Source organism: Symphodus melops (genome assembly GCF_947650265.1).
Source record: "Symphodus melops genome assembly, chromosome: 5".
NCBI classification, from domain to species: Eukaryota; Metazoa; Chordata; class Actinopteri; order Labriformes; family Labridae; genus Symphodus; species Symphodus melops.
The window spans coordinates 3,571,111-3,593,817 of record NC_136695.1 but is presented as its reverse complement, the minus strand read 5'-3'; the positions used below and the strand labels follow the sequence as shown (position 1 = coordinate 3,593,817).

The following is a 22,707-nucleotide window of genomic DNA, read 5'->3' as shown; positions in this document are numbered from 1 at the left end:
TCGTTCTCCAGCCGTGACGTTTTCCTCTCCGCCCAGAAAGCTGAAGTTTTAATCAAACGTTGACCCTGGTTTTGTGAAAATCTCTCGCAATCCAATTATCCCTTGAGCTCAACGAAATATCAAGTCTTGTAACCAATTTAAACTTCCAATCATCTATGATAAAATGTTGTGATGCATGAACCCTTAAAATTGGAAGCTTTGTTCGCAGATTTCCCAAAAACTTTTTGCAAGTTTAACAAAAAGCTGCAAAGTATGATTTGTTTTTCACGTGCTCTGGCTGCAGAGAGAGAGTACGGAAGGTAACAAAAAGTGTGGCGATGGTGTAAATAAGTCTCCTCTGGGAATCAATAAGGATCATATCAGCTGACTGTAAGAAGCTGAAGATACTTTTAAATGATCAAATGACAAAAACAGATATCGAACCTTTACTTTGTCAGGAGCTGAATGCGGTGGACTCTCACAGTGAAGAATCAGCTCAACAGGATTTACCAACAGTTTAATAATGATGTCACAGTGTGCTGAAGGATTTCAGTGAGGAGTTTAATAATGATCAACACATCTACACATTTTTTACTGGGTCCAACATGTCTTTTTTTTTTCTCATTTGGCAATAACAACGCCTGTTCCCCTGTGATACAGCGAGTTCAATTCTCTTGAGAAAACATAACTGCTTCCAAACAAAACCGCTGACCGACAAAATGTTTTATTTGCAGCCGAGCAACATGCGTCTGTAATGGCTGCAGCTTCATCCTAAAAGGCAGATAAGTCCAGTTTAAAGTGTCTGCAGAGAGAGAGAGGGGGACCTTTTAGGATAATGAGGATGACAATCCTTTTAAACAGGAGCAGCTGCGACATCGTCAGAGACATCAGACTCCGAGCAGAGGAGTCGCTCGTCTATTTCGGCCTCGATCAGTCCTTGCGTTTGTCGTATTGTGTGAGCTCGATGTTTGGATCCAACACAAACAAACTAGCGGTTAAACAAGTGAGGTTATCTGTGGAGTTTGGTGTCTTTGAAGGACACAAAAGGTTTGTCTCCGTGTTAGGATAACAATCTGAGCCGGTCCGTGACAGAAACAAGAACCTTCAATGGCCGCACTTTGATCCGTCACATTTTCATTGCCTCGCAGCCACAACAGCCTGGGTCCATGCTGCGGGCTGACGTGTTCTACTGAAGACCAAAACACATTAAAAGCAGAGACGTGGTTAAAGGGAAGTCCTCCACCGCCTCATTCATCAGGGACTCAACTCTGCAGGCCCCAGTCAGACCCGGCCTCCGCCCACTTCCTGTGCGACATGCTCCCGCTCTCCGAGCCGTGAAAAGAGTCAGACACCGTCACCACAACGGAGGAATGATCCGGGTTTTCCTGCGGCATTCGCTCCGATCCGACGACTGAAGCAGAACTCAGACTGTGCGCTCCGTCAGGAAACTCTTCGACGCTGGGCTCAGCTGCTTCAGTAAACTGACCCATGTGATGAAGAGCTTCACCTTCTCCAAGTCCAGAATCAAATCCAGAATCATCAAGGAACCTGCTCTTTAGATCCCTGTACCCGGCAGGAAGAGGATCTGGTTCTAACCCTCTGATCTGTAGACTGTGAAGCATTCCATCCTCTCCGTTCGGTCCTTTACTGTCCTCAGAGTCATTTGTTGGATCTGGGATCTGGCCGGACTTCGTGTCAAATGATTTATTAGCAGACTTCACCTCCTGTTCCAACTCGGATACGGTCTCAGGTGCACTGCCAAGCGGACTCTCTTGGACACTTGAATTCCAAACAGAGCCAAGAGCCAGAGATCTACTGGGATCAGATGTCGCTCTATCTTTAGACGGGATATCGGCACCAACAGCTGCATACGTGGAACCAGAACGATTGCTTTTAACCCCGTCGTCAGCAGAACTGCAATTCATGTGATCGCCCTCGGTACAAAGTGCTGCAGCAGCTGTGGAAACGTTTCCAGCAGAACCAGGGGAACTTGGGTCGAAGGAATCGAAGACGAAATTGGAAGCTCTTTGCACATTGATGCTGCTTTTCTCCACGATTTCAGTCTGCTGTGACGAAATAATGCCGTCCGCTTTTAATTCTTTCAACTGGTTGTCCTCCTCCTTCACCTCCTTCACCTCCTCCGTTTCTTTATCCTCCTGGTGGCGGACTGCAGAACTGTTTCTCCTCTCATCCAACACGGCCATCTTCCCAGGAACAGCATCTTCTCCTTTCCCTTCATCACTGTCGACATCCGTCTCCGCTGGGAAAGACCAGACTCTTTTAAAGTCCCTCTCAATCCACTCACCGTCCTTCTCTTCGTCTTCTTGATCCTCCCGCTCTCTCCCCTCCTCTGCTGTGGAAACGTTTCCAGCAGAACCAGGGGAACTTGGGTCGAAGGAATCTAAGACCAAATTGGAAGCTCTTTGCACCTTGATGCTGCTTTTCTCCACGATTTCAGTCTGCTGTGACGAAATAATGCCGTCCGCTTTTAATTCTTTCAACTGGTTGTCCTCCTCCTTCGCCTCCTCTTCCGTTTCTTTGTCCTCCTGGTGGCGGACTGCAGAACTGTTCCTCCACTCCATCCTCTCATCCAACACGGCCATCTTCCCAGGAACAGCCTCTTCTCCTTTCCCTTCATCACTGTCGATATCCGTCTCCGCTGGGAAAGACCAGACTCTTTTAAAGTCCCTCTCAATCCACTCACCGTCCTTCTTCTCTTCGTCTTCTTGATCCTCCCGCTCTCTCCCCTCCTCTGTTTGGAAAGAAATCGACTTCACTCCTGAGTTCTTTTTGGCTTTTTGTTCGATGAACCAGCTCTGACTGCTGACTTTGTTCTTAATCTCTGAAAGAAAGACAAACATCTATAATTATTTTGAACCATAATTCTACTTTTTGATAATGAATCTAGAAAAACCATCACTGTCATCCACAAAAGAATCACGTTTTATTGTTGTTGACACACAGAGCAGATGTAAGAAGTGGACGCAGCTAAAATGGTCAAAGTTCCTGGTTGATTTAGCACCTCAGTAAACGTTTTCCGAAACCGTTCATGTTCTCAGTCTCTAGTTTTTAGTATTTTTAAATGCTGCATGACAATCATTTCATAAGGTGCCATTTAGAGTCTTGCAAAAATACGATGATTTTGACTGATGCTAAACTTTTGGTTGCAATATTGAGTCCACAAACTAATGCAGCTCCCGGGCTTTCACCTTTTTTATATGAAGTTTATGGAATAAGGGGACAAGACTCGACGACTCATCACTGGGACTGGTCGATCTTGTGTCTGCATTTCTTCTTTTCAGCAGGTGTGATTTAGGGTAAAGTGGACTGTATGAAACATGGACTCGGTCAGTCTCAGTGACATCACCCATCGGTTTCTAAAGGACAGCTATGAAGCCCAAAGATGGTGGTCGCCATATTAGGAATGCTGAATCTACCTGACTTCTGGTCAGCCTAATATCAGACAAAGAGAGCTGAAGCCCCCGGTGGTAAACAGCAAAATCTGCTTACAGTCAGATCAGCCACACCCCTGATTAGACATAACTCCTAATCTATATGGAATCCAAAAGGCTCAGTTCAAAAAAAAAAAGTTTGGAAAATAAATTACCTATTTAGTCAAAAAGTGTTATCTGACCAATAACGTGTTCAATCTTCTGTAAAAACATTTTAAAATGGGCGTTAGTGGGACTTCTCAGACTTTCGGATCTGGCCTCCAGTGGACACTCGAGGTACTTCCACGTAGACTCACATTTTTAACAGTGGACGTTGCCTCTTGGTTCTGAACTTACCGCCTTGTCCGTCTATGCACATGGAGTCACAGCAGGAGCACACTGAGGGCGAGGCTTCAAGCTCCTCCCACCTACAGACGTGAAGGATCAAAACAAAAGAGAATCATCAGCTCATTTACATATTTAAAGCTACAGACGCAAAAACAGCCTGTTCTGAGCAGGGCTGAAATAGAGGGGTTTATAGACGTGATCAGATACAGGATCAGAGTGGATTTACAACAACACACTTCACACACATTTAGAGGAGCTCCGAGATTAATAAAGAGGAGAATATGTGACCGTTTGTCTGGGTGTATTTGTGTGTCTTTATCACAATCCAGAGTATCGAGACTGAAGGCTTGATTTGTGATTTTAAACCACAAAAATCACAAATTCCCTCCTTAAAATGACGGATCCAGTTTTTTCTACGTCTGTGCAGGATTTTAAACATCATTGTAAAATATATGGGATTGCTGAATTGCGTGATGTTAACCACAGTATTAGTAACCAACTGTATGTTTGTTCAGTGTCACTCAAGCTCACCTGCCAGCAGTGGTGTTGTAGTTGCAGGACTTTGAGGAGTGAGAGGTAGTGAAACTAACCGACATCGTGCAGTGGAGATACAACAACTGTAACCAAAACAGAAAGCTTCAGAACAAATAAGTTAAACACATGGAGAAAAATAACCCAAACAAAAAGCTTCAAAAAGAAAAATAACCACTTTCATTGTGACTATTTTTTCTTACTTGTGAGACATCGCTGAAGAGGAAAGCCTCCACAGAAAACTTGAGCACAGCGCCCTCTGTAGACAGAAAACGGGAGCTGCTTCCCTCCCTCTTGCCGTCTGTCATACAGCTGCAGCCAAACACAATGAGTCATGTACGGTGACAGAGCAGTGACAGTGTAAACTTCAGTATCATGGCGTTGGGTGTTTAAACGCACCCAGAGTTGGTGATGATGTCGACCCTGGGCTGGCTGTGCGGCTCGCTGGAGCTGGTGGCGTAGCAGGAGTCCACGTACAGCCTCTCGCCGGCTAACAGAACTCCGCTCCGGGCAACAAAATACACCGGCTCCCCCAAAAAGAACCCTTGACCCGCGGGGAGGGGCTCCCAGTGCTCTGTTAAATAAATTAAATATAACTTACAGAAGGCTTCAGCTTTAAATGTCACATGTCTGAAATATCATCCCATCACTCCTGAAATGTTTGCATGCAACTTCAAACCGTGAGTGAGTAAACACGAGTTTATGTCAATAAAAGTCCGGGCCTCAAGAAGTCTACTTGCGACTTTGACAAACTTTGTGTTCATGCATGATGTCATTGTGCATTAAAGCTACCGTTGCAGACGGTGAGGCTGTAGCTCAGTTTACTCCTGAGGCTCTTGTGAAACGTCGTGTGCTGGACTTGAGGTCTGTAGCCGACTTGGTACGAGTAATGAAACCTGAGACAGAAAACATAATTAGACTTCCATCTTGAAGGATCTTAAATGATCCTCATGTTCACCTTTCATGTTGTTAGTCTGTCAAAACCCTAATTTCAGCCTGAAATGCTTTATGTCAGCCCCCTGACACACCGAGCAGACTGCGACAAAGGTCGACTGTGGCGTCGCCTCATGTCGCCCCCATTGTTCCAAAAACGGGACACCAGAAGAGCAAAAAAAAGGCAGATAAATAAACCGTCATTATGATACTAAAGGAACATTTGCTGTCGCTCACCACCCGTAATATAAGTACTGCTAATTGAGAATAATGTTTGATAAAAGGTGGAAGTCGAATGTGAATTAAAGCTCTCAATGACGGCAGACCCTCTGCAGGATACCGGCTAACAGAATACTAACTATTGACAGAAGAGACCGAACAGAGCTGGATGATGTTGAAGGTCCTAATGCCAGTTCTAATATACTTACCTGTTGTAATTGCAATAAATGGGAAGTGCCAGAGGTATGACCCTGACGACGACACCTCGCTGAGGAGGAGTATAACGCAGAATGAAGGAGTACACCAGCTGACCACCAACAACCTGAGAGGCACAAATCAGACATTTCAAACATTTATATTTAAAGATCTCAATGTGGATTTTAATATCCTTTGAGGGAGACTCTAGATACTCCAGAATAAAAGCTGGGCATCATTTTCTACATATTTTTGGGTTCAATATCAGCTTTTTTCCCAACATGTCTTAAATAAGATTTAGAACGATTAAATACAATGTTTGAAATTTCACTTCAGTGTCACAGTACACATGCAGGAGTTGCTGCTCTACCTCTGGTTTGACAATTAGGTTAGATTTAAATTGTTAGTTTGGCTCTAACACAATTTGACTAACATAGAAAACATGTTATCATACTTCTGTAACCTATAATTCTGCACATGTCGCCCAAATGTTTCCAAATATACTTGAAATGTAGACGGCAAACTTCACAGTGTGGTTTAAGTCGTTTTTTGGGGGACATTAAAACACTGAATTGATTGAATTGAATGTGTCTGTGTCCTGACCTTTGACTCTCCTCCACACTCGTTCAGTTTGGAGTAGAAATAAAGATAACGCGGGCTGACTTTGCTGACTCTGCACGAGCCCAGGCTGAACAGGTGCGGGTTGCTCCACGAGCGCACCTGGAAGCGGTCCACGCGCACAGTTATCTGATCGTCCCCACACCAGACCTCCACAGCGCGTGTCCTGGTCCCGGTCCCGGTCCCCTGCACGCTCTGCTGCGGGGTCGTTAGCTGTAACAGCAGCGAGGTGATCCCGGTGGGGAGAGGGGACTTATATGGAACCGTCAGAAACACCTCTCGTGCCACGAGTGGTGCTCGTGGGTTCAGGAATATGGGCAGGCGGTAGAAAGGAGGGCGCGCGGCTTCGTCATGTCGCGTCTGGACCTGATCAGTCCCCTGAGGCCACCCCACCATCTGAACCGGACCTCCCAGTGACCCACTGAACAAAGTCCAGACAAGGCACGCGACCAGCGACATGAGGAGAGGAAGAGGAGCAACAAAGAGGAGAGCACGAGGAGGTCTGGCCTGAGCTCAACTTTCGACTCACCCTTCATTATCACACCTGCTCACCTGGTGAGTCATTGGACGCGCACGAGGACACGCCGACGTTGTACGGCCAATCACACGAAAGTCACACAAACGCGCGCGCACGCATTTAGCCTGATTAATGAAAGTGAAAACGTTGTTCTCTGAGCACCAGCTGTTTTATCACGTGACTTTGTTAGCTGAGTTTGTTTGTAAAAAAAAAAAAGCTGGTTATTGATGTGTGGGTGAATAGAGGGACTGTGAGGGATGCGAAGGAGCTCAATCTGAAATACTGTATGATGGGAAGAGCTCATAGTAATAGTATGAATCCATGAGAGCACATTATTGCTCCAGGTGAGTGTATGGACAAGAGCAGGGAAACAAGCACTGAGCCTTGAGGTACCCCTGTGGATAAATCAAACAGCCCCGCCCACACTAACAGCTCTAAATGTGTCAAACTAAAGGAGTATAAGACTTTCCAAAATGAAGAGACCTTTGTTTGTCTAAAATGACATTGGCCATTGGATTCATATTGTTAATTGAAATTGAGCTGCTTTTATAGACATGACACCGCGTCCAGTGTCCAGTGTGTGTTGTTGTCACACGTTTTAAGAGTTAAAAGACCTTTCTAAAATGCAAAACAAAGTTTGTAACCAAGACGGTTATTTTAATCAAGAATTTTGTGATCTTCTGCGATCTATCGAGGCGCTGGTGACGTCTGAACGGAGGCTGTGGTCCTCCAGGCAGCTGGCCCGGGTATGGGTCCTGTCTGTGGTCCTCCAGGCAGCTGGCCCGGGTATGGGTCCTGTCTGTGGTCCTCCAGGCACCTGGCCCCGGTATGGGTCCTGTCTGTGGTCCTCCAGGCACCTGGCCCTGGTATGGGTCCTCTCTGTGGTCCTCCAGGCAGCTGGCCCCGGTATGGGTCCTGTCTGTGGCTTCTTTCTCGCATCTTGTTCCCCACTCTTAGTCTCCTCCTGATTTCCGGCTCTATCCACTGTCCTATCCCTCCAGCTCCGGCACAAAAACTCAAAATAAATCTTAAAAAAAAAAAAAAAGAGGCTAATATCAAGTTTTAAATATTTACCAATTACTTTATGTGTTTGTAATTTAATTTTTCCAACTTCCTTGTTATTAAATATCAAGCCTCCTCATGGTTGAATATACCTCGTACAGCCTAGTTAAATTATAATAACAAAACGCTTTTTTAAATTAAATTAGGGAAGATGAAGATGTAAAATGATTTCCAGAAGTCTGCATGCTCAGTTTATATAAAATAATTATAATTTTGAATCCTAACATCCTTAAAAAGAAGATAGCAATCGTATTAAACTTCTCTTGACCGATATATCGACGTATCGATCATTTATTTCGGTACATCATGAAAAAGTTGCTGACAGGAAGCTGAATTGGTTTACCTTAATTGCACGTATAGACGCGCATCAGGAAACAGTCGCGAGCTGCAGTTGTCGGGTTTTGCGGCCTGATTTGGGGGTGCTGACTGGATGCAGGGTGGACTAGCGATGAAATTAATAGTCGGGCTTTAAGACCTCTCAAGGGATCGGGACCTCGACCGAGTTCCGTGTCACGTGACGAATGCATCATTAATGCTCTGGGAGCCACCAGGAAGTCCCTCATTGTCTGCACGGGTCGTAGTGACGGTAATAGACGCGCAGTGAGATGTAAACCGGGGCTGGCCTTGGTTCTGAAACGGTGGCTGACAGGAGTGCAGAGTGCCGCCTCCCTGCAGCCGAACAGCCCGTGCAGGTGTGGACTCTGAGCGGCTCGGCTTGGTGGATAAAGACCCGCCGCAGCCGGTGTGGGCTTCACCGTGACGGGCTGCAGCAGCAGGGTTCAGTGTGAGCGGGTCTGATCCCTCACCGTGTCTCAGGATGTAGGCCGGTGATCCTGCAGGAGGGAGGTGAGGGAATAACGTGTTCCTTGTCTGCTTTGTTTCACGTCTGATGCCATTTAAACGGATCAAATCTGCTTGAATGTTGCCATGCATGTGCTGTCAGGAGTCTGCAGGGATGTGCACACCGATCAGACTGTCGTGCAGGACTCTGCTCGGTCACAACCACGGACGGAGCCGTGTAGCGGTGTGATGGAGCCAACGTAGGCCGGACTCTCCTCAACCATCAACCCGGGCTCTGATTATGTGCCGGGCTCTGTTTGCTTAAAGAGGAAGCTTCTTGTGTGTTTGAATCTGTACTCAGCCGTGTGAGTGAGTGAGTGTCATGCATTCAGCAGAATTAAAAAAAAGAAAGAAAGAAAAGCAGCATATTGGATTTGGTGACCTGTCAGTCAGGAGATGAAGAGGAAGGTGTGTTTCATCAGCAGACTTGCACACCTGCTCTGTATGACCTCGCTGTGTTCACTTGTGGCCTCATGAACACTTTAAACTTCTTTTTATTGCAGTTTCAAATCACAACAAAGAACAATATGTTCATTAGGAGAGTCACAATACCTTAACTAACATAGACCAAAGAGTAAAGATCTAACAATATCTGTTTAATATGGAGCCTAAAAGGTGTCATCGGTATTATTAGTTGCACATGCTCGATTTTGTCATTTGTTTTAGCATTTTATTCATATTGCGCACACTGGTTTTAAAAATTGCACAAGCGTTTTAGCAGCTTGCAAGCGTCTTTATTTAAAAGCTTGCACAAGTTTGTCATGTTGTTGTCTGTAAGAACATTTAATTCATATTTTCATACCCGTTATATAAATTGCACATAATAATCTAGTTCAGTTTTATTTATTTGAATAAACAAGTTGCTAGAAAGCCATGCGCAATTTAAACAACGTGTGCGCTATAAGAATAAATCACAAGGACAAATCTCTTTCTTTTCTTGCTTTATCCTGTTTCTGTTACACATGTTTCAGCCTCTGTCTGAAACACTTCATTTCAGCTACTGTCTCTTTAAGACCCCCCTCCCCATATGCCTACTCTCTTCTGATTGGTCAGCTCTCTGGAAGCCTTCAGGGGGGCAGAACGCTGTAGGGCTGCCAGGGGAGGGCTGTTGTAAGAGCTTGAAGCCTTCTTGTGAAATTCTTGGTTTCATTTCTGCAAAATATGACGCGCCCTCTGCAGACTTGTCTTCGGCTTACTCCAGCATATGTTTATTTATTTATGTTTATCATGATCTGAAACTTTTCCCACGTTTAGTGTGGGCATTCAGCATCGTGACAGTAACAGTAGAAGGGGTCAACTTGAAGAGATTTCTTCACACTATGATCCTACATTAATGATGGCGATGCTCAGAAACAGGCGTCTGCAGTAACATTGGCTTTTTTGGCCACAAATGCAATAAATGTGATCCGAAGTTTCACTGAACTTTTCTGAATTTTTAATTATTTTTTTTTACTGTCAGAATGGAGATGATCAATTATTGATATGAAATGGTTTGTAGTTCTTCTGTTTAAACACGTTTCCTTTCTCGTCTTCACAGGATTGCACACACGGGGATTTCCGCACCTGTAGAGAAAAGAGAAAGAGATTCTCCTGTACTTCATGTGCCGCTCAGCGTGTGCTGGACAAGATGAGTACAGACAGACCAAAACGCAACATCATCAAAAAGAAATATGTAAATGTCATTTATTTAGTCTTTACAAAAATAATAACCACTGAGCGGTCCGATGCTTTTATTTGACTTCAAACACCTCGTAGTTATTTAAATCCTTTATTTTTGATTTCTGATAAAGTCTTAATTGTTACATGATGCTTTGATTGTTTGTTCCTACTGATGAAAAGTGTGTGTGTGTGTGTGTGTGTGTGTGTGTGTGTGTTTGTGCCTCTGCAGGACATCAGTGACGGGATGCCGTGGTGTGAAGAGCGTCTGGTCCGGAAGGTTCTGTTCCTCTCCCTCAGGGAATTCAGAGACACAAACCGAGCCACACACAAACACTCTCACATTCAGGCGTGCGCACACAAACGCACTCCGAAAAACACACTGTTGCACGCTCCGCAAAAGACGCCGACGCAACCGAGCGCTCACACGCAGAAACGACAGAGCGCCCAAACGCCACAGCAGAAAGTCACACACAGACCAACGAGCGCACACGCGCAGAAAAATCCACACGTTTCCAAACACCCGCAACATCAAGAACACAACAACAGCAAAGGGCAAAAAAGCCCGCCGTCTCAGGATACACACACGCCAAAAAGTAAATGCACACACACACTGCGCAGCACGCAAACACAATCGGACGCCGTTCGGGACTCGCTTGTTTTCCAGAGGACTTCAGGATCAGGCAGAACTCTCCGCTCACACACAACGCTGACCAGCCCATCACTGCTTCAACACAAACACAACACACAGCACAAACACTCGGTGAGGAACACGCACACGCTGCCGAACACGCCCGCCCCGGCCCGGACGCTGAGGTCACAAACTCCCACTAAACACAGAGGTCAGTACCGACATCGGCCGCACTGCTCTCCTCTTGAATTGTCTTAGTTGGCTTTTGTTCCTTATCAATAATAATAATGACATCGTGTTCAAACACAAAGCAGAAACCTGTGGTGTTGAAAAAGAAGCCGAAACAGAAGTTAAGAAAGTGTCGTGGATGTAGCGACCTGTTAGTTTATAAAGAGGGATTATGAAGCCGTCGTGATGTTGGGAATGCTGCCTCTCCCTATCGATGAGATCAAGGAGTCGAGGTGCGCCTCAAGCCTCCCCACGAACAGCTGCAGCTCGACCCTCACTATTCAAAACCCTTCGCCTTGATGAAACCTAAAGCGATGTAGGTACCAGATCGGCTCGGGGTCCTGCGCCTGCCAGTGATGTCACACAAAATAATTTGAGAGTTTATACAGTTTTTCGCGTTTTTGTGGGTCTTTGAGCTAAACTATACTACAACTATAATATAATTAATTTGGCACCTAAACGGCATTAAAAAACTGGAAAAAAAGGCAACAGTACAAGACTGTTTTCATGATTTTTATCCGAAGTCAAGGAACTCTGCATCCCACAATCCTTTGCGAATTATATCTTTTTTTTTTAAGTAACTTTTATTTTGAAAGTGTGCACACTGTTCATGCGAGTGTTGTACTATCTTGAAGTTTGTGTCTTGGAAAATATAAACTAGATTTACAGTGGTATGAAAAGTTCCCCGAGCCGATCTGGTACCTGGTACCTGGTACCTGCTTCATGTTCACAGCCTGGTAGAAAAAAAGACAGTCTTGTTCTCAGGAGCTCATTTTATAATTTGCACACTGAACAGAGGGGGGAATGTTTAACTCATCCTATTTGATTAGGCTAGGTCTAAGAGTTATAAATTCATTGGCATACTTTGGGGGCGTGGCCTCTTTGACTGACAGGTGGGTGCATTGTAGAGGTCCACCTCAGCTCCACATGTTTGGCTGTTGTTAGATCGATCTGAAGTTAAGTAGAGACTTCCTTTTTTATTATGGTGTAGTGTTGCAATCAAGACCGGCTTCACTGAGACCAGGACATCCCCGACACCGGGAAAAGATCGAGACACTTAGGGATCGAGGCCGAGTCAAGACCAAGACCATGTACAGTTGTGCTCATAAGTATTCATACCCCTTGCATCGTTTTGCTATTGCTTGTGTATTTCTTTGCTAAATTCCTTTATTCTCCAACTAATTACATAAAAAGGTTGAAATAGGCTTTCACAAATATAACATATGTCTTGCTGACAAATTTCATTCTTATTTCAGCTTTATTTAACAAATTGGCAAAAAATGTCATGTTCAGAAGTATTCATACCCCTGTTTCTAACATGATTTAATAATCAATGGCATAGCCTTTATTTGCTATTACAGATTCAAGACGTCTCCTGTAGTTTACTACGAGGTTCTGGCATGTTTCCACTGGGATTTTGGCCCACTCCTCCTTTGAAATTCTCTCCAGGACCTGCAAATTGGTTGGTTTTCTTGCTTTGACCTTCATCTTGAGTTGCCTCCACAGATTTTCGATAGGGTTGAGGTCGGGGCTTTGGCTTGGCCATTTCAAAACATTAATTGTGTTGTCCTCAAACCATTTCTTGACCATTTTGGCGGTATGTTTGGGGTCATTATCCAGTTGGAAGATCCACTGTGGCCCCAGACCAAGCTTTGCCGCTGACTGTCGGATGTTCTCTTGGAGGGTACTGATGTACTGTTCCTTCCTCATGATACCATCCACCTTAACAAGGTTACCGGTCCCACTCGCTGAGAAACAGCCCCACAGCATTATGCTTCTTCCTCCATGCTTGACAGTTTGCACTGTGTTCTTTGGTTTGAAAGCTTCACCCTTCTTTCGCCAAACATAAGCGACATCTCTGTGCCCAAAGAGCTCTATCTTTACCTCATCTGACCACAGAACCGACAACCAAAAGGCCTCTTCTTCATTCAGGTGACCTTTGGCGAAGTCAAGATGCGATATTGTATGGTTAGGCTTGAGCAATGGAGTCTTCCGTGGTCGGCGTCCATGGAGTCCTGCCCTGTTCAATGTCCTCTGGAGTGTTTGTCTGGAGATACTGGTTCCTTTGTCACTGACACCCTGCAACATCTCCTTGGTGGTGATTCGTGGGTTGATGGTGGCGGCCCGAACCAATTTTCTGGCAAGCCTGTCTGTCACTTTGGGCTTCCTTCCAGGTCTTTTAAGGTTCTTCACTGTGTGGAATGCCTTAAACTTCTTATCAATACTCTGGACTGTGGCTGCATGGACTTGAAAACACTTGGATATTGCTTTGTAACCCAAACCTTCCTTGTGCACCTCCACAATACGGGATGTTAGGTCCTCACTCAGTTCTTTCTGCTTGACCATGGTGTCGAGTCTGGCATTGATGATGAACTGACAGTGGTCTCACCAATACTCCTTAATTTATAGGGCCAGTGAACTTTCTGGCAACCAATATTCACTTTAAATTGTTAATTAATTAATTGGACACACGTATGGAGTGAAAAAGTACCTGAACCAGGAAAAATATTTACCTTTGTACTTCAGAAGGACAAGGGTATGAATACATTTGAACAGGGGTGAAAATAGAAATACTATCACAAATGACATAATCCTCATCAGCCCAATTAAAATGTGTTCTGGATTGTTGTGTAACAACTGTGTCTCCCTTAGTATAGGTGTATCCGCAATATCCAAGCTTAATTGTAGAAAAGAATTGAGAATTAGTTAATTTTAGTATGGGTATGAATACTTATGAGCACAACTGTATATCACTGGAAATCATCTTCTTGTGTCCAGCAGGCGCGTCACTCACTCAGACTGGGAACACTGGGAAGGTTTCCGTCCTGACCAGGGGATCAAAATCACATTCTGACTGAATTAAAGTTATTTCTTCTTTTAGAAAGAGGCTTTTTTTTCTCTTCTGATCAAAGTAGAGACCAGTCTGTGTTTTATACAGTCTGTGGTCAACATGTTCAGATCTTTGTTTTCTCTTCCTCATGAGTTTGTTTCTAACCCGTCTGATCGCCTCACTTCCTGTTTGTACTAAACGTTTACACCTGTTTCAAACCATCCTATCTGAGACTGTTTCTCACTTCTATTAAAGTTACGATCATCTCTCTCTAAAGGCCCCGTGGTTAACGGTCTCAGTCGGCGTCAGTCCCTCCTCTCAGCCGGTCCGACCTGGATCCGGTCCTTACAGACCAGACCCGGTCCTCCACTGCTCCGCCCTGCGAGCCTCCACCATGACAAAGAAGATCCTGCAAGTAAGAGGTCAGTGTTCACCCTGCGAGTGACGAAGGATCCGACTTGTTCACAGGGAAGTGATGGATTATAATCTTTCTCTAAACTGAAAAATCAACAAAGATGAAAATAAAAAAAGCTCTCTGAGAAGTGTTTATCAAACTTTAAATTCCTTTAAAGCATGCACAGAAGTGTTCCTCCTACTGTGTGTTCATAACATCAGAGCTGAACTACATTTCAGTTATTTTATTTTAATTAATTTTACCCGAGACAATAGTCACATTGCAGACAAAACAATACCAGCAACAGTAACACACATCTTTAGAGCGTCTTTCAACCTGAGCCCACTGTAAAGCAGCAACTACATGTCCTAACATTATAAATAGATATAAAAGAGAATAAATAGATCAATAAAATGATTTTAAAAAAGCAAAACTAGCATACACACACACACACACACACACACACACACACACACACACACACACACACACACACAAAAGGCAAGCAAAGATAAGAGACCCCTCATAGTAACAATAAAATATAACTGAATATGACTTCTGCATGTCAGCTGACGTGACGTCCCGCCTCCCGTCACACCGTGACGGGACACGCAGCATGTTGAGCTCTTAGCTCAGGAAAAGTTCAGCTCCTGAAATGTTCTGCACAGTTTCAGAGTGCATGTTTGAAAAAGCTGTGATAAAAAATCAGGATCAGAAAAAAACAATCAGATATGAATGTAAAAAAAGCAATATTATAAATATCTCAGTATCTGGATAGATTAAAAACATACTTTTAAAACACATTCAAAATCTTTTACTTAAATGAAGACAACTGGGCTTTCTTTTTTTAGAAACATCTAAGAGGAAAACAATCCTTCCTCTTCTTGTTTATGGGGATGTTATCTATGGACGTGCAGCCAGCCAGCTCTTACAATAAGGAGGAGAGCATCACATGTGTTTATTTACTTATTCATTTAGTTATGAAGCCGTTTTGACTAAACTTCCTCCGTATCTTTCGTCTCTGCTTTGTTTTAACGAGGGTATCCACACACACACAGTCGAGACCCTGCAGCTCCCTCAGAGTTCGGACGCTCTGCTTTTAGTTAGTATGTCTTCAAAGACACTTTAATATAACCACATTAACAACACTGAGAGGTTCTCATTTTGATCTCACTGATTTGAACTCTCGTCTACTGTACTTCCTGTTTCATTCTGTTCCTTTGCTATATTTGCATCTTGCCTCTTTTCTTATTGTGGTCTGCACCTCAGCACCGCTGGTTCTCCCTTGGCGTGTTCTCCCTTGGCGTGTTCTCCCTTGGCGTGTTCTCCGAGGGTTTTAATAAAACAAACGAGTGACGATGAAATTGCCGTGACATTAAAAAGTTCTGAGTGTGTTTGTGGTTTTGTGCAGACCGAGGCTCCAGGCTCAGAGGAAGTTTGCCCATTCCCCTCCTAACTCTCCGGGACCTCCAGTGTCGATGACACCTGCACGAAATAACCACACCCACAGCAGCGCTGTCGGCACCTGTCTGACCCGACGGCGACCAAAGACGGAAGACTTCCTGTCTTTCCTTTGCTTAAGAGGTAAGGACACATTTTATGTGCAGTGCAAACACTCGTGACACTTTGTTTTAGCCTCGTTCACTTCACAGGTCCAGATGAATAGCAGAGATCATTATCTCAACACCGGACAAAAACTTCCAAGAGTCACAGCTCTTGGAAAATATTCCTAATTGAACTGAATCTGTTGTTTTGGAGAAAAGATCAAAACTTTTATTTGTGAATGTTTCCTGTTTCTAATCAAACACCAACACAGAACACGTTAATCACACACGTGTCAAGATCTATCACGGTGACTCCACCTTCATTTTAGGTTCATCCGCGTTGCCTAGCAACATGGCCTTCTTGACGAGTAGACAAGCAAAGGAGCCAGCCAATACACAGCATCGTACTTCCTGTCCTTCCACCAATCAGAGGACTGCAGCTCAGGGAAAGAACCTGAAGGTTCTCAGTAGATCATCAGGTACATCATATGAGTTTATTTATTTATTTAAATACATTTCCATGAAGAACGAGAGATTTACTTTTTCCCCCTCCCTCCTTCCGTCTGTGTTTGGTTCTTGACGTCCCGCAGTGCAGAGGAACGCTCGGCCTCCGAGAGGGAGTGGACGCTCTGCAGTGGTCGGCTCCTTCTGCCCCCTGACCGCCCGAGCGGAGAGGAGGAGGGAGAGGCAGAGGAGAGAGGAGGAGAAGCAGAGGAGGAGGAGTAAAGGAGTGGAGGAGGACAGGAGAAAGGGAGGTGAGAGACATCTCATGAGACCTCGCCAGCTCCCCCTACAGGTCAGGAGGAACAACAAGGTAGGATCATCCTTCTACATTCAGTCTGAAAGCTGCTCTTCTTGTATTCCCCGCACTAGAAGACTGAACCCAACAAGACTAACAGACAGCTCGGACAATAACAATAACTTTTTATGGGACAATTTACACCTATTTTTCTGCTAACAAAAGTTTTTTTTAAAAATGCAAAGTAATTGAATTTCAGTGATTATTAATGCAACATGATTAAATGTTGAGTTTGATCTTTTAATAGAGATTAAATGTCTTCGTCTGACAGCCCTAATTTAGACCCTAAAATAGTGAATCTGATGTAATGTCTTTCCGGTACAGGTTGCCTTGGCGACTGGATTCTCTCAACAAAGAACCTCCTCTGTCAGGTCAGTCCCTCCTTTAAAGTCAAGCACGGTGGTCCGTAGCAGAGGATCTACCAGACCCTCCACAAGGCCTAGCAGTACGTGTCAGACGAAAGCCCCCCCCCAAAGCAGACCCAAGGGAGTCAACAACAAACACCTCTCCAAGCAACCAAGCAACAAAGAGCTTAATCGCAATCACCCCCTTCCTACCCACCGCAGAACAGTCTCCAATGGCTATAGCAATCCCAAGACCTTAAGCAGTTTCCAGAACTCAGGAAGAAATTCAAGCAGGTCTCAGGCTCAGATACCACTGACCAATGGCTCTGTCAATGGAGAGCCAGGTGAGAACCTGAGGGTGTCCAGAAGGAAGAGAGGCCTCCCACCAGATACCAGCCCTACCCCACTTAATCCTCAGGGCAACAACCCATCAAGGAAGAGCAGGACACTGCAATACAATCATATGGACGTCCCATTGGAGAGTGGAGAGATCCCACAGAAGGAGACAGACTGTGAAGAAGTAAATGGGGTTGAAGATGTCAGCCATGGTGCAGAACCTGGAAAAGAAATGCTTGGCCACATCGAAGAAATGACATTACAGACGGACAGTATTAGTGAAGAGCTACAGGACAAAGGCACTGTTGGAAAGTTCAGTTTGGCAAGCATCACTTCTCTGGAGCTCTCTGAAAAAACGGTCATTACAAATTGTGAACTCAGCCCGGTCAGCCAGGTCTTTAACAGAAATGTCAGAGAGAAAAGGATCCAGAAAAACCATCCTGCTTCATCCTCACTCCCTAAGCCAATCACCAGGACTACTGAATCTAGAGCCAGAGCTGCTGCTGCTGCAAGGACTACTGTCTCTAAAGCTGCTATCAACTCAGTGACTTCTACTCAACCAGATCCACCAGCCACTTATCCTGCCAAGCACACTACTAAGGGTACTAACAGAGGTACTAGCAAACGCATTACCAAGTGTACTTCACCAGCAAGCAGGTACTCTACCCATCCCTCCAAAGGTGCTTCAAAAGACTGTTCCAAGGACACAACAGGGGATCCCACTATGGACAGTTCTAGCACTTCCAAGGGCTCTTCAAAGGGCCTTATAGAGACCAAGCCCACTACCTCAGCCATTAGGACCAGGACCAGCCCGAGAATCCTTCCGAAGCGCTAAGGTTCACTTTCACAGATATTGAGAATTAAAGAGGACAGTTCCCAAGACACTTTAAAACAAAAATGGGTGCTGTTGATCAATGGGAACTTGAGATGATAGGTGTTAGCTGGTAGGATAGTTTCCTCTTAAACAGAGGGGGGGGGGGGGGGAAAGTGTCTGCTGCATTTTAGTTTCCACGTTGTGGTGATCTACCCGAATTACTTTTTTGTCCAATCGGTTACAAGTCACCTCAGTCATTAGCCAATGAGCTCCCTGGCATGATGCTGCTGGCGTTTCATAAAATAAGTGACATCTAGAATTAGGATGGTGCCTCACACGAGGGTGACTGCATCCCGCCGAACATCAGAATTAACTGCCATGAGTCTTTGCCTTGCATTATCCAACGTACGAGGAGATCAGATCTCTGCTGACGACTCACTGAGGAGTTACCTGAACGAGGCCTGACACCATTTTTTATGAAACGCCTGAAGCCTCTCACCAGAAAGCATGCATTGGCTAATGAGTGAATGAAGCTGGGTGGTTATGAAATGACTGGACAGAACAGAAATTAGGATGGATCGTCAAAGTCTGTCGCCAAGAGGTATCAAACATAAGTTTGACCAAGCTTGGGTTGTTTTCAGGAAAACAGTCAGTGTGGAGAATAGAAAAGGTGTCATGAATTGGCCAATGACTTTTGTAATCCCCAAATCCATTGGCTGTCTTTGGAAGACAATTCAGCATTTTATTCATCAATTGAAAAAATATCTCCAAGGAGTGTAGTTGTCAGCTGTTTCATGTGAATATTAATTGTAAACAACAACGACCAGGGTCAGAAAGAGTTTTAGGCATCTTCATGGCTTTTTTTGAAAAACCACTGTCAAGTCATGAATTTAAAAAAAAAAAAAAACCTGTGACACCAATCAGCCATTAGGTTCCAAGATGTTCAATTGCGTTCAGGTCTCCATTTGTAGTCAAAATGGTTTTGACCAAGAGTGCATGGAAAGCAGAAAGCTAAAATGCAATCTCAGAATCCATTGGTTATTATCCATTTATTCCTTTAATAGATATCTGCATTTGAGTGCAGATTACAATCCAATTGTATTTGTCTTCTCTCATTCTGTACCTCCTTCTAATGCCTTGGACTGTAAGCAATGGTCAGTGGAGGGAAGGGGAAGTCATGATAGTCAGTATCAGTTAGACAGTTAATTGTTGTCAGACATAAGTCAATGGGTTCATAATTGGTTGGATCATGATGTAGAGACTGTGTACTGTTATCTACATCTGTGATTGTTTGCTTAATCTTGGAGCCCATCCTTGGTCGTCTTATGATCGTATTTGACTCCGGGAACACCGGACAACTCTTCGTCCGTGCTGGTGTAGTCGGCTGTGAGCCCGATAACTTAAAGAAAAGAAAGGGGGGGGTTTTTTTGAGCACTGTGTTTCTTCTTGAGAAGGGGCGGTCTGTTCAGATAGAAAGCATAGAAAAATTCTTCCATTCTGATGTCTGCAAAATAATCAGTTTCACCACCAGTACAGCAAAAAAAAAAAAAAAAAAAGCCCGGGAAACAATGGAAACGTTTGTAGCCTTGTACTCATCTAGAATCCGAAAGAAAGAAGAAGAAAGTCCGAGGCCCGTTAGAATCGTCCACCTGCTTCATCCACACTGACTTCCACTTCCTGTACAGCCTCAAGAGCCCGTCATCAGCTTTGTTAAACACGAAGGAAAGGTTTTGTAAGGGGCTGGGGTAGGTTGTGTTCTTATTCCTGAGTCTGTTTGGATTGTGTTTCATGAGTGCAGTAAGTGACAGACATATAAAGTTAAGATGTCAGTATAAATACTGTTGACAGGGAGCAACCGTCACTGTTAGTTTGGCCACCATGCTGTTTGATCACAGACTGTATAACTAAGACGTCAGGAGGTTTTAGGAGTACATCAGGTGCTATCAGGTGCTATTAGCTAACTCACGAAATGGGTTTGGAGAGGTTGAATAGAAGAGTGGTGACTCTTAATATCTGTATTAAATTAAACTAGTACAATAATACTATAAATACTGCACACTTCCTGACAGTAAAGCCTCTATGTTAAGGATTTTTAGAAGATTTTGGTGATGGTGATTTAGTAAAAAAGTTGCAGTGCTCCTTTCATATTTGGACACGAAGGGGCTTTTTATGAATAATTGAGAAATGAATTTGTAAATGAGTTATTTATACTCTGTCCATACTTCTGTTAATGTTGCATTTTTATCAGTGTGTTAATTTATGGCCGACACATGTTATGAATAAAGGCATGAGTCCATCCTATGGTTATAAATACAAACGCTGATGTGACTTGTTGAAGGATAATTCCCGATGTTAAACCTGGGCCTTATTTTTTACATATTTAGCGTACTAAATGGATAGTGTGGCTTTTTTTTTTTTTTTTTTTACGCTCGCGTTTCCTCAGATATTCACTGGATGAAATTAACCATTTAAAATATCACAAAATTACACCATCAAACTTCATCTGATCTGGTCTGATCAAGGCTGAGGTAGGGCAGCCACTCCTCGCTGATTCTGGTTTGATAAGAAACAACTTTAATATCACATTGCTGTCATGAACAGCATGTTTCTCTAATGCTAAAAAGTCACAAACCTTTAGTTTCCCACTCTGATTCTAGTAAAAATCCAACCCTATCGATACCAGTCGATAAGCCCAAGCTCTATGTGTCCAGTATTGGGTTAAGTCCTGCACACTGTCTTAATTGCACAAACACATGGATGTTCCCCCCATGGCAGATTAGATTAAATGTATGACAGACGTGTTTTTTTAAAAGCTTCAATACTTTTTAAAACTATTCATATCTGAAATTATAAACATGTTGCATCAAAAAGCACTGGAGTATTTAAAACTCAATAGTCCGACACCTTTTTTTCGTATGACTTGGATAATGAACTCACCTTGCTTAGGTTGGATCAAAGTTAGACTCTTTGGACAATGTTTGACCTCCATGCATGAGTCGTTGCACCTCTCAAAGTACAGACATTTAAAGCGTTGAATACTTTGGTATTTGATTGAGGCATTTTATTTCAGCAAAGAGTTGTTGATTTACAGTACGTGGAAATTGCAGTCGTCTTTTTAAACATTTTAGCAGACTAATTTCCCTAATGCTTATTTAAGAAGCAGTTCCAGGGACTCAAGTTTTTGTGTAAGCTACGTGGAATAGTGTCTTTAACATTTCTCATCGTGGAACATTATCTTACACGTTGAATCCAAACAGCGACCGCGAATAAAGCTGATGCAGAAGTGCAAAAACGTGCAGTTCCTCAAGTGTCCACTTGAGGCTGGCTCCAAACCCTAAAAATCCCCATTAGGTCACATGTTAAAATGTACATTTTTAAAACAAATATTAACATGTTTACGACCTGGTTTTCCCATAACTAACCATTTAAGTAATTTTAAGTCTAAGAATTATACAATCATTGACATAATAAAGATCGGGGTGAGTCGACAGGTGAGTCTGCCTCAGCCCCGTCTTTCTGTCTAAATTACTAAATTAATCTACAGTTGGAAAAACAACTCTTCAGAAAACAGTGACAGGGCGTCATTAAGCCAGCGTCCATGTTTTATACAGGCGATGTTTGAAGCCCACAAGCTTCAGCCATCCTTCAATGTTTTTCGTAAACTTTCTTGACTTTTTTCCCCCAGTGGTAAACCGTGAAGTTTCCTAGATTTTTGTTTAATAGAGTAAAAGACTGCACCGTATAGTATTGCATCTTGCTGATATGACGATTATGAAAGTCTCAGCTTGATCCGAATTTTTGATCCGTGCGAGACTTTTTAAATTGATAGAGAACGTGGCCACAATATATGAACAAATGTATTCATGCCTTTTTTCCTAACTGTGAATTTATGTTCTCTAATATCAGTTTTACTTTAAAGTGTTCTCAGAGTTGTTATTAACCCATTGTTGAGTTGTTTCTGTCTTTGCGTGTTTCTGAAACTCTTCCAGCCCTTGAGGGGAAATTATTTAACGTTTAGCACATGCAAACATTTGAGCTGTGATATCTAATGTAAAAAAAAAAAAAAAACATCTGCATAAAATGTGAATGATTTCCAATAAATTTACTTTGTATTTTTGTTTCAGGAAGATTAAACATCGTAAAACTTTGTCTCACTGAAACACATCACACAAAATGGCAAACAAAGATCAGTAATAATGAACCTGTTGTTTTATCATTAAAACTATTTAAATCACTGCAGAGTGTTATAGACGTCTGAGCCGTCTGCAGGGACGTCCTGTTAGCTTGTTTTAGCTTTTTATTGATGTTCATTTAATCGTGTTTACATTGACGACGTGCTTTGAGATACACTGATTTAAATCTCTGCTGTCTACAACAAAACAATCATTTATTTTATACGACGGCCAAAAGCTCATTTTTGTGTTTCAGGGATGGGAGGAAAAACTAGTTTTGGAGTTT

At 43.5% G+C, this 22,707-nt stretch overlaps 2 protein-coding genes across 3 annotated transcripts; one reads left to right on the top strand and one right to left on the bottom strand.

Annotated features, from left to right (window-relative positions):
* Positions 1 to 479: 479 nt before the first annotated feature.
* LOC306823950 (uncharacterized protein) lies at positions 480 to 6,827 on the bottom strand. The gene is made up of 8 exons (XM_079343895.1): positions 6,240 to 6,827; positions 5,651 to 5,763; positions 5,082 to 5,185; positions 4,689 to 4,863; positions 4,493 to 4,601; positions 4,290 to 4,375; positions 3,768 to 3,838; positions 480 to 2,821 (listed from the first exon to the last, which is right to left on the bottom strand). Exons 1-8 carry the CDS (start codon positions 6,711 to 6,713, stop codon positions 1,242 to 1,244), a joined length of 2,712 nt encoding a protein of 903 aa, XP_079200021.1. The 5' UTR covers positions 6,714 to 6,827; the 3' UTR covers positions 480 to 1,241.
* On the top strand, positions 6,686 to 22,372 carry LOC306823951 (uncharacterized protein). 2 transcript variants are annotated; one of them, XM_079343897.1, is made up of 8 exons: positions 6,686 to 6,809; positions 10,211 to 10,345; positions 10,562 to 11,171; positions 14,296 to 14,440; positions 15,824 to 15,996; positions 16,286 to 16,435; positions 16,547 to 16,770; positions 17,080 to 22,372. In XM_079343897.1, exons 2-8 carry the CDS (start codon positions 10,301 to 10,303, stop codon positions 18,268 to 18,270), a joined length of 2,538 nt encoding a protein of 845 aa, XP_079200023.1. In that variant the 5' UTR covers positions 6,686 to 6,809; positions 10,211 to 10,300; the 3' UTR covers positions 18,271 to 22,372. The 2 variants fall into 2 exon arrangements, with proteins under 2 accessions (XP_079200023.1, XP_079200022.1); XM_079343896.1 differs by lacking the exon at positions 6,686 to 6,809 and adding an exon at positions 8,898 to 9,081.
* Positions 22,373 to 22,707: the final 335 nt, after the last annotated feature.

Coding starts and splice junctions, on each gene's coding strand:
- LOC306823951 (XM_079343896.1), top strand. Junction 10,346..10,561: donor ACATCATCAAAAAGAAATAT/GTAAATGTCATT, acceptor GTGCCTCTGCAG/GACATCAGTGACGGGATGCC. Junction 11,172..14,295: donor AACTCCCACTAAACACAGAG/GTCAGTACCGAC, acceptor CTCTCTCTAAAG/GCCCCGTGGTTAACGGTCTC.
- LOC306823950 (XM_079343895.1), bottom strand. CDS start 6,713: ATGTCGCTGGTCGCGTGCCTTGTCTGGACTTTGTTCAGTGGGTCACTG. Junction 5,186..5,650: donor ATTTATTGCAATTACAACAG/GTAAGTATATTA, acceptor TTTCTGTCTCAG/GTTTCATTACTCGTACCAAG. Junction 4,376..4,492: donor TCTTCAGCGATGTCTCACAA/GTAAGAAAAAAT, acceptor TTTTGGTTACAG/TTGTTGTATCTCCACTGCAC.